Here is an 11,348-nt window from a genome sequence, read left to right as displayed (position 1 = left end):
CACTTAGAGAATATGTTACATTCTAATATACATATTTTATATGCAAAATAATTTAATAAGAACAAAATGAAAGCTGAATCTATTTTAATCCAATCAATATATAAATTGTGAAAACTCTTATTCTTCTTATTAGCTATACATAAAACATATTTTGGAAGATATGAGTTTTTAAAAAATTAATAACTATATAAATTAAGAAAATATTACTAATATATAAAGTTTTTACTTTATATGCTGGGGAAACCATAGTTCTTATGATATATTCAGTGTGGTGGTGTGTCCTAGAGAGAGTAGGTCAATCCAAGATGTCATAAATGGTAAAACCGTCTTCCGATTTAAATGTTACGGAAAAATACATTGTAAAATTACTGACTGTGAAGTTGTTCTTTAATACTGTATATTTTGGAAGTGTTTGATCATTATATATGACAATTAGAGATTATACGATGATGTAATTAACGATGTGATCAGTGTTAAAAAAAAAAGAATATGTGCAGTTTTTATATGTTATCTTCCAAAGACATTTCAGTGATCAAGTCTGGTAAGTTTTGACATGACTAATCAGGAGAGCATTGAGTGGTTAAACTATGTCAGGATGAAATGTGATCATAACTGATAGTCTGAACTAAAGTGATAATAAATCTACGTTATAGTTGATTATCAATGACAGGAAAAGATAATAATAAGATGGCTATATTAACCCTAGATTTCGGTTGCTTACTAACATGACTTAGATCCTACTTCTAAAAAGCCCCATTAATCATGGTCTTAGCTTGTAACTTGCAAGCATACTATATTGCTACGGTATGTCTTTCATATAGTATATAGACAAAGGGATAGTAACTGTAAATCATTATATGTTTCAAGTATTTCAAATTTGTTCATTGAAACAAATAGTATTGAGTTAAACTGATGAGAACATATCCGAAAGAAGTACCAATGGTGACATCGTGACAGTATTCTCAGAAATGAAAACTGTAATAAATTGAAAGAAAGAGTTTTGTTGTCAGGCTACTGATTTTTTTTTTGAAATGACATATTCCTGCTTGTAGCGAAGACACCATCATATCACTAGCTGTTCATTATATCCACTGTCGTCCTCTTCAGACCTGTTGTTATATGACCAATTCTCAACAGGATGATTATAATGGACGACGTCCCTTGTTACAGATAGTATTTATAAGTTATGGCATGCTTTAGTAATTCAAACTTTATGTCTCTATTTGTAGGTGATGTATTGTTAGATTCAGGTTAATTATGGACTTCCAACTTAAAACCAATTGGTAATGAGTGGATTGGCCCTAACCCTTTATATATTAGTTAATGTCTCTTAGAATTCCCGGTATGGGATGTAATATCCCTAATACCCCTCTTCGAGATGATGGCTCTTATCGACCAGAAATCTCGGAATTTTAAAATAGTTATACTCGGTCGAGCGAGTCAATTACGACCTTTATACCCGGTCAGATAGGATTAAATACGACCTTTAGACCCGGTCGTGTAGGGTTAATTAATTAGGAGTTTAGGGTATTTAGGATCTGAGCTCTGATACCATGTTAGATTCAGGTTAATTATGGGCTTTCAACTTAAAACCAATTGGTAATGAGTGGATTGGCCCTAACCCTTTATATATTAGTTAATATCCCTTAGAATTCTCGGTGTGGGATGTAATATCCCTAATACCCCTCCTCGAGATAATGGCTTTTATCGACCAGAAATCTCGGAATTTTAAGACAGTTATAATCGGTCGAGCGAGTCAATTACGACCTTTATATCCGGTCGGATATAATTAAATACGACCTTTAGACCCGGTCGTGTAGGGTTAATTAATTAAGAGTTTAGGGTATTTAGAATCTGGGCTCTGATACCATGTTAGATTCGAGTTAATTATGGATTTCCAACTTAAAACCAATTGGTAACGAGTGAATTGGCCCTAACTCTTTATATATTAGTTAATGTTCCTTAGAATTCCCGGTGTGAGATGTAATATACCTAATATGTACTGCAAAGCTTTTGCTTTTCTTTGTCTAGCCTATTTTTATATGGACGGTTTGGAATTATTCCTTGTTAGGACTCGGTTCCATCGTGTTTGGTACACAATATTTTTAAGTGGTAAGTTTATTGACCTACAATTATAGTATACTAAACAATTATACGATTAATGAATTGCAACCGATGGTAGAATAATTATTTTGATCTTTTCATATCAATATTGGAAACTTGAATATTTTGAAAACTCAAAAACGATTTTCAACTCATCTTTTTAGCAATGAATTAATACATTTCCATTTTTCTAAAATTGAAATAAATTTGTAACAAATTTAAAACACATTAGTGATATCAATGGCTAGCTAAACTTTTGGCCTTTCCTTTTTGCTTTATCGTGTTCTTGCTTTTCTAATTTGGTCGGCCATTTTTCATGGTTTTTGTCTTCGTGTTGGTAGGATGATCATCAGTGACCACCTGCGAAACATAATATACGTATCAAGTAACATACTTGCTTTTGGGTTGCAATACTATTCATGCATTTAGTTACTTTGTATCTGACTGACAAACAAGTAAATTTTACCCAAAAAAAAGAAGTAAACTTAGTTAGACTTCTATCAGAACAAACACCCTAATTTTGAAATGCGTTCAGTCTAGAATCTAATTACTTTTTCTTTTCTTTTTTGTCATGACTTACAATCTAAACATCAAAATTATTTAGAAAACCTATTTCAAATATGGGCTTTTGTATTTGGGCCCTATTATGAAAAAGACAAAACAGCGCTCGCTAAATCTTTTGGTATTGTATGGGCCTCGATGGACCCTTTGCAATATCAAATCTACTAATCAAAACCAGAACGACACCGTATCGATTTAGATCAGCCGTTCAATTGTAAACACTTATAAAGAGCCCGTGGCGGCAGCGTTAACCGGCAAAGTCGTTGCTTCAGGGCGGTGAAGAGATTAAAAAAACATGGGAGTGCAAGGGCTTTGGGAGCTACTCGCTCCCGTTGGTCGCCGCGTCTCCGTCGAAACCCTAGCCGGGAAGCGATTGGCTATCGGTAACACACGATTAAAGCAACTTTCATTCCTCTTCTTCTTTGCTTTACTTTTTTACGAACGTTGTGAAAAATTGGCAGATGCGAGTATATGGATGGTACAGTTTATAAAGGCGATGCGAGACGAGAAGGGCGATATGGTGCAGAACGCTCACTTGATCGGTTTTTTCCGGAGGATTTGCAAACTTCTGTTCCTGAAGACTAAGCCGGTCTTCGTATTCGACGGTGGTACTCCGGCGTTGAAACGACGCACTGTGATTGCGCGTCGTCGTCAGCGTGAGAACGCTCAGACGAAGATTCGGAAAACCGCTGAGAAGTTGCTGCTTAATCGAGTCAGTGACTTACTTTTTTGAGTTTATTGAATGAGAAAGTTAGAATGTGTACGAGGAGTGAACTGATTGTGTTTCGGTGTATAGCTCAAGGAGATGAGGCTTAAGGAACAAGCCAAGGATCTTAAGAAGCAAAGGCTACAGCAGAGTAAGAGTGGTGGAGATAAGAAGAAGCGTGTATCTTCTGAATCTGTGCAAGAGCCTTTGCGAGACTCTGCTGATGAAAAGATAGATGAGATGTAAGCAACAAGTCTGGGTTATTTTGAAACCATTATGTTGTTAGAAAGGCTTTAATGATCTTTAATTGATATGTAGATCTTCAGCATCAGTGGCCGGAGAAACTGTTGATGATGGTGCCATTAAAGGGTCCTCGGTAAGTGAATACTAAACATGGAACTGCAAAGATGGTTTTTTTTGTTAGAGAGTGTTAATGTTAGGATTTATTGGTACTACGGCCTATCATGATGTTCATTTCTCGGCACGGACCCCTTGAAACTAACTTGAAGTTAATCGTGTTTACCTGTCATAGAACGGCGGAGTTTGGTTTATATTTTTAATGCATCTTGCGGTTATTGATAGCTAGAATCTGGGATTTGTGTTTACGCTGAGTTGTGATGTGTTTTCACTTTATGTTATTTATTTGCGTTCACGTGCCGTAGTCTTGAATCTTTTGTAGTTTGTTAATTATAGCATTGTGAAATTATGTTAACTTTACTTAACACTTGCTGCTAACAAACACGTTATGTTGATTTGTAAATGGTATTTCTATGTTCATTCCCTATTCGGTAATCAGTCAATTTGTGTGGGACTTGCAGAAGTATGATCCCAAGGGAAAGGGAGTTTTGTTGGATGAGGATGACCTAGATAACAGAATGAAGAGTAATCTTGAACAGGGTTCCTCAGCAGGGACGAAGGATTATCAGGAAAAGTTGGATGAGATGTAAGCGGTAGTTGAGATATATGGGTTGAAGATGTTTATTTGCATAGTCATTTCATGTTTTCCTTTCTTGTTTAATATAGGTTGGCGGCATCCCTCGCAGCAGAAGAAGAGGGAACTTTTACTAACAAAGCATCGTCTTCAGCTGCAGAAATTCCATCTGACGATGAGGGTAGCGAAGAAGATGAGCAAATTCTTTTGGTAATCTGTGGTCACTTAGGTTACAGATCACTATTATTTAGGGGATATAAATTTGTAAAGTTAAAGATATTTTTAGTTAAGCAATTAGCACCAGTTGGCTGGACCTCTTTCTGAAAGTGAAAATTCCTTTCATCTGTGTGTAATAATCTTCATTACTTTGATAAAGAAGCATGAGATTGTCTTTGGAATTATGTTTTCTGTCTATAGTAAGGAGTTATCTGATACTTTACTGTCTTCATCTGCTAATACTGTTTTGTGTACTTTTCTAGCCAGCAATGGATGGGAATGTCGACCCAGCTGTTTTGGCTTCTCTTCCTCCATCCATGCAGCTTGATCTCCTTGTTCGGGTAACTAACGATATTGACAGCATTTCTTCGCAGTATGTTGAGTTACAGTCACGTTTCAGTTTATTTGATAATTTTGTTACTCGTAGATGAGAGAAAAATTGATGTCAGAAAACCGGCAAAAGTACCAAAAGGTCAAGAAGGTGAGTCACATAATCACCGTCACATTCATCCTCCATTATGCATGAAGAGATACGAAATGAATATGGAAGTTGTTATGTTGTTTTGTTACTGTATAGGCCCCTGAAAAGTTTTCCGAATTGCAAATAGAAGCATATCTCAAAACTGTAGCCTTCCGTCGAGAAATTAATGAAGTTCAGAGAACTGCTGGTGGGAGGACCGTCGGTGGTGTTCAAACTTCTAGGATAGCATCTGAAGCGAACAGAGATTTTATCTTCTCATCTTCCTTTGCTGGCGATAAAGAGTAAGTTGCAGTTTGAAGTCTAACAGAGAATAAGGTACTATGGTATTAGAAAATGACTGATGTTTTTAATGTGTTCTAGAGTACTTGCGTCTGCCAGAGAAGGAAGAAATGATGTACAACATAAAAATACGCCACAACAGTCTTTGCCAGTCCCTGTTAAGAATATTTCTTCGCTGAATAAATCAGATGCTACTACCGAGTTGGATAGAGATGAACCCGCGAATCCTGATGAAAATATTGAAGTGTACATAGATGAAAGGGGCCGTTTAAGAATAAGGAACAGGCACATGGGGATCCAAATGACTCGTGATATCCAGAGGAACTTACATTTGATGAAAGAAAAGGAGAAAACAGCTTTTGGTTCTACGTCGAACAATGATGAAACGTTCAACGCCTGGGAGAACTTTCCTTCCGAGGACCAGTTTCTTGAAAATTTACCTGTTAATAAAGACGATGTTGTGAATCTGGATAGCCAGAATGATGATTCCATGCTGCGAAATCAATCTGCAATAGAGATATCATTTGACCATGATGGTGGTGGAAAAGATATTGATGAGGAAGATGATATGTTTCTTCAGTTGGCAGCGGGGGGACCAGTGACAATTAGTTCTGCAGAAAATGATCCTAAAGAAGACTCTTTGTCGTGGGCATCTGACAGTGATTGGGAAGAAGTGCCTGCTGAACAGAGTAGTGTTATCTCTAAGCTTGAAGTGAATTCAAGCAATCAGCATACTCCCGAGAATATTAGTACCGATGAGGATGCAGCAAGGGAAGACACTACTTGTGAAAATGCCAGTAACTCCATAGAGAACGATACAGTAACAAAGTTCTCAAGAGGTTATTTGGAAGAAGAAGCTGATTTGCAAGAGGCTATCCAGAAAAGTCTACTTGACTTGCATGATAAGGAATCCGAGGATGTCCTTGAAGAAAATCAAACGGTGGGGATAAATCTAGTTACTGACAAGCCAATTCAGGATAGTATGTGTTCTATTGAAACCGTTGGTAAAGATGAGGAAAAGGGAACTCTGGACGGAATACCAATTATGAAAGCTAGTGGTGCTTTAAATGAGCAGTCCAACACTTCGGTAACGGGCAATGTAGATGGCCACAGAGATGTTACCAAACAAATTGGTACTCACCCTTCTTCCAGTTCTGACAACGGTAGACGTGCTGTGAGAAACGAAATGCCACAAGTAAAGTCAGTAATCTCACCCGAGAAATCATTTACTATTGCTAGTGAGAACAGCATGGTGTCCACCATGGCTAAACACAATAATGAAGACGGTTCTGAAAGATTTGGAGGCGAATCTATCAAAGTGTCTGCTATGCCCATAGCAGATGAGGAGAGAATCAGTTCGCACATAGGGATACTCGATGACACAGATTCGCAGCAAGAAACAAGGGAGGAAAATAACTTTAAGGACCGCGCTTTTAATATTGAGTCTTCAACAGAGTTAGAAGAGAAAGCCGTGCCTGTTGAACTTTCAGAAGCAATTCTGGAGGAGGAAATGCGAGTTCTTGATGAAGAATATGTAAATTTAGGTGATGAACAGAGGAAACTTGAGCGGAATGCTGAATCTGTTAGCAGTGAGATGTTTGCGGAAATCCAGGTTTACCTATTGTCTTTTAATATACTTATGACCCATTGTCTCTTTATATGGTCGTCTTGCGAACTTTTTAAAGTTTCTGTTTTGTTCGATATGACAACAAACATAAAATTTATGTTGATTTTGGATTTCCTTAGGAACTACTCCAAATATTTGGGTTACCGTACATTATAGCTCCCATGGAAGCAGAGGCACAGTGTGCATATATGGAACTATCAAACCTTATTGATGGTATTGTCACTGACGATTCTGATGTATTCTTGTTTGGAGCAAGGAGTGTGTACAAAAATATATTTGATGATCGCAAATATGTGGAGACATACTTTATGAAGGTGTGCATATATCCGTCCTCAAACTCTGTTTTCACTCTGTGGTTTTGAGAAATCATTTTTTTGTCGGCGATGAGTTTATACCTCTTCTGTTTCTAATGAGCTTCCTTGTTATCTTCGTCTTGTCTTTTTTATAACTTCTTAGCCTTTATGTTTCTTCACTAGTAGATTGATTTATTTTCCTAGTCGGTGTAGCTAATTGTTTGATCGATCTGTTGCTAGTTACATCTCTAATCGTTTGCCAGTTTTCAAAGGTCTGATGATTATACCTCTCAACTTTTCTGATTTTCAGGACATTGAGAAGGAGCTTGGCTTGAGCAGAGATAAAATAATCCGTATGGCGATGCTACTAGGAAGTGATTACACGGAAGGAATCAGGTTAGCATAATTTTTAACTGAATTGGTCGAGTTCCCGTTCTCTAGGTACTTGATATAGTAATTTTTTTTGACACGCAGTGGAATTGGTATTGTCAATGCTATTGAAGTTGTGACTGCATTTCCCGAGGATGATGGGCTTCAGAAATTTCGTGAATGGGTTGAATCACCTGATCCAACCATTTTAGGAAAGAATGATGCAAAAGCAGGTTCCAGTGTAAAGAAGCGTGGATCTGGCTCCGCACCTAATGAAAGCACCTCAAGTGTCTCGGCCGATGACACAGAAGAAATCAAGAAAATCTTCATGGATAAGCATGTATTGCTATTTTTTCTTGAACTTCAATATTTGTTATGATCCAACTCATGAGAGTGTGACACAACCGTTCTATCTAATTGATTTTCCATTTAATATTACAGAGGAAGGTAAGCAAGAACTGGCACATTCCAGCTACTTTCCCTAGTGAAGCTGTTATTTCTGCCTACTTGAATCCACAAGTGGACCGGTCGACTGAGACTTTCTCATGGGGCAAGCCTGATCGCTTAGTCCTTAGAACGTAAGTCGTTTCTTGACTTTGCTTTCACATATGTATACGACCAACCATCCTTGCTCTGTACCAGGTTTGCAAAGTAATACCAACGAATTAAACACTCTTAATCCGTCTACCTTCTAGCTTCCTTCAAACAGTGTAGCATAGTTTGACAGTAGCTAGTAGCCACCTAGGGCACGATAAGGATGTCAACGAATCCTAAATGGAAAACACGGAAACAGTTGCATGATTTGGCCCCTGTATAACACTACTTGCACTTCATGAAACAGCGTCCTGAGTTCTGTAGTAATGTTTTCTTCTTCTTTTTCTCTCTTCGGGTGAAGGCTATGCTGGGAAAAGTTTGGTTGGGACGGTAAGAAGACAGATGATGTGCTACTACCCGTCTTGAAGGAGTACGAAAAACGCGAGGTCTTCATCTAGAATTGATCTTTTATTTTACGTATGATATGATTATTATTATTATGTATTATACATGATAATTTTTTGTTCCTTTTCCTTTGTTTCCATGAAGACGCAACTTCGTATGGAAGCTTTCTATTCCTTCAGTGAAAGATTTGCAAAGATCCGTAGCAAAAGAATTAAAAAGGCTGTCAAAGGAATTGGTGGAGGTCTATCATCCGAAGTGGTTGATCATACTCTCCAGGAAGGTCCAAGAAAGGGAAACAAGAAAAGTCTCTCTCCCCATGAAACCGAAGATAATACTTCAGAGAAAGATTCAAGTAAAACCGATGAGAAGGAGAAAAACAAAAGGAATCGCACTGAAAAACCATCTAGTAGTAGAGGCAGAGCCCAGAAAAGAGGACGCGGAAGAGGAAGAGGAAGGGGTCGAAAAAACCTCCTCCCTGAGCTATCAGACGGTAGTTTTGATGGTGAGGGTGATGGCAGAAATAATGTAGTTGGTTTGCAGGAACCTCATGAAGCAAGACCGGGCAATCCTCAAAAAGTGCGAAGGGTAAGTCTCTCTATATAGTCTTCGTACTGTGTATATATATTGATTGATTATGTGGTGTGTCTCACTTTGTTAATCTGTTGTTTCCAGTCAACACGATCTCGGAATCCTGTGAAGTACAGTGAGAAAGAAGATGATCAATTGGACGAGTCAAGAGGCAATGGAGAATCCCTTGGTGAGAATTTGGAAGATGTGGATGATGATTTTCTCAAAAAGTTAGGCAGCTTAGGGAATGTCTCTGAAGAAAGAACACATAATGAAACAACAACAACCATCAATGCGTCGAATAACGAGTGTCCTTCTGAAGACTATATCCAAATGGGAGGTGGGTTCTGCGTAGATGAAGCTGAGACTGGAGGAGATACTCATTTGGAGGACAAAGATAGTGATGATTACAGAGTGATGGGTGGCGGATTCTGTGTTGATGAAGATGAAACAGGTGAGAAAGATGATGCAATGGAGGCAGAGGTGTTAGAAACAGAGAATGTAAACAGCCAAAACAAAGCTAAACGTCAAAACGAAGATGCGTCGTTGGAGGAGTATGGTGGTGGCATTGAAATTGGAAATTCTTCAGGTGGAGGATTAAGTGCTATGCCTTTCTTGAAGAGAAAGAAGAGGAAGAGCTGATGAAGTGGTATTTAGTATTGTATGATTTTTAAGGTGTTACTTTAATTTGATTTGACATTATTAACAAATAATTATGATGTGAATAAAATCTTGAAGATATAACTTCTGCAAAAGGAAGAAAGTATTAAAAGCTTAAGTGGTTTTGTGGAAAGCAATAAAGGTACAACAGGGCAGAAAGAATATGTGAAGAGATCGAGAACCAAAACTTCAAACATTTTTACTCGTTGACTCGGTCTCTATTTTTTCACATTTTAAATGTTTTAATGTATTTATGTCGACGTCATACGTTTTTTTTTCTTTTTTGACTAAAACCTTTTTTTTTGACAATAATTTTGACTCGGTTGACTCGGTCTCTTTTTTTTGATAATAATTTTCAGCAAAAGAATCTATAAAATGTGATGAATGTCAAGGAAACAAACGCATGAAGTTTTTGTTTATAGATTCTTTTGCTGAAAATTATTATCGATTCTTGGACGCAATAAGTTGATACAAAGAGCTATGTTTGATGCCAATACAAACATTAGCAAAACATGTACTCGAATTATTTGAAAATTTCGGTTCCTATTTTACTTGAAAAACTAGGTAGAGATCTGTACCTTACGCAGGATAAAATTACTGTCTTAACAAAAAAAATCATAATTTTTTTAAAAAATATAATTTCTAAATTCTCTTATAAAGCGTGAAATATCAAAACGCAATGACATGGACTAATATGTACAAAATTTATGCCCGATTTATAATTCTATATAACTTATTAATCTAATGACTGTAGAAGAAATTTTTAGAAAGATAAACTATACAGATTTATACATAAAGCGAATCTCGCTGATTATCAATTTTCTCAATTGATTGATATTTAATTAAAAAAATAATTCAGAGTTATTTTACATGTGTCGACATTTCTCAGAAATACAAAAATGATATAGGCTAGGAGAAAGATGAATAAAAAATAAAGTTTTGGTGAGCAGATCATTTCACTCCAATACTCCCTTCAATTACTTTCAAAGAAATCCCAGCTTGACATCAGGTTAGCATCCTTTTTGGTTATGACCTATGTAATATTTTGTATTGGTCCATCATAGTAGGACTTCAAATCCCCAACAAAATGATCAATAGTAGTCATTTTAAACTTTAGCAAAAAAAAATCTTACAAATAGACAATAAATAGTGTACAATCGGGATGAATGCAGTATGCTATATAAGCCTTAGTATATATAGTGTTCTATAATGGCTATCAGCCCTAAGCCTACATAATTTCAGCCATAAATTTAGTTATTTACAAATTAAATGAATACTCGATCTTGCAGGCCGAAACTTGCTCTTCAATCAAAGTAATCGAACAATTAATCCAATAAATTCCTTTAATATTTGATCAAGTATTAAAAAGCGAATATATGATCTGAATAAATGGCAGATTAAATTTTCGTAGGTTTGAGTTGCAGAGCAAGAAAACGCAGTTAACTAAGCACAAAATATAAACGGTATATTTTTAATAAATGAGATTCACATTTATTAGAGGACATAACTAAAACTTGTCTTATATGAAACCAAAATTTATACCGATTTTAATGGTGATTGAATACTATATATTTGAATAGAGCAGGTGTATCTTTTAATTGCCGATCAATTTTCCT

General features: G+C 36.5%; 1 protein-coding gene across 3 annotated transcripts; it reads left to right on the top strand.

Annotated features, from left to right (window-relative positions):
- Window positions 1–2,886: 2,886 nt before the first annotated feature.
- LOC108854675 (DNA repair protein UVH3) lies at window positions 2,887–9,850 on the top strand. 3 transcript variants are annotated; one of them, XM_018628290.2, is made up of 17 exons: window positions 2,887–3,047; window positions 3,126–3,376; window positions 3,461–3,612; window positions 3,689–3,746; window positions 4,189–4,313; window positions 4,394–4,511; window positions 4,781–4,858; window positions 4,945–4,998; window positions 5,095–5,279; window positions 5,359–6,889; window positions 7,024–7,218; window positions 7,508–7,593; window positions 7,672–7,906; window positions 8,008–8,144; window positions 8,462–8,546; window positions 8,650–9,090; window positions 9,178–9,850. In XM_018628290.2, exons 1-17 carry the CDS (start codon window positions 2,960–2,962, stop codon window positions 9,712–9,714), a joined length of 4,356 nt encoding a protein of 1,451 aa, XP_018483792.1. In that variant the 5' UTR covers window positions 2,887–2,959; the 3' UTR covers window positions 9,715–9,850. The 3 variants fall into 3 exon arrangements, with proteins under 3 accessions (XP_018483792.1, XP_018483790.1, XP_018483793.1); XM_018628288.2 differs by having other exon boundaries at window positions 2,924–3,376; XM_018628291.2 differs by lacking the exons at window positions 2,887–3,047; window positions 3,126–3,376; window positions 3,461–3,612; window positions 3,689–3,746; window positions 4,189–4,313 and having other exon boundaries at window positions 4,785–4,858.
- Window positions 9,851–11,348: the final 1,498 nt, after the last annotated feature.

Source organism: Raphanus sativus, chromosome 4 (genome assembly GCF_000801105.2).
Source record: "Raphanus sativus cultivar WK10039 chromosome 4, ASM80110v3, whole genome shotgun sequence".
Classification (NCBI taxonomy): domain Eukaryota; kingdom Viridiplantae; phylum Streptophyta; class Magnoliopsida; order Brassicales; family Brassicaceae; genus Raphanus; species Raphanus sativus.
This window is presented reverse-complemented; position numbering and strand designations above follow the sequence as displayed.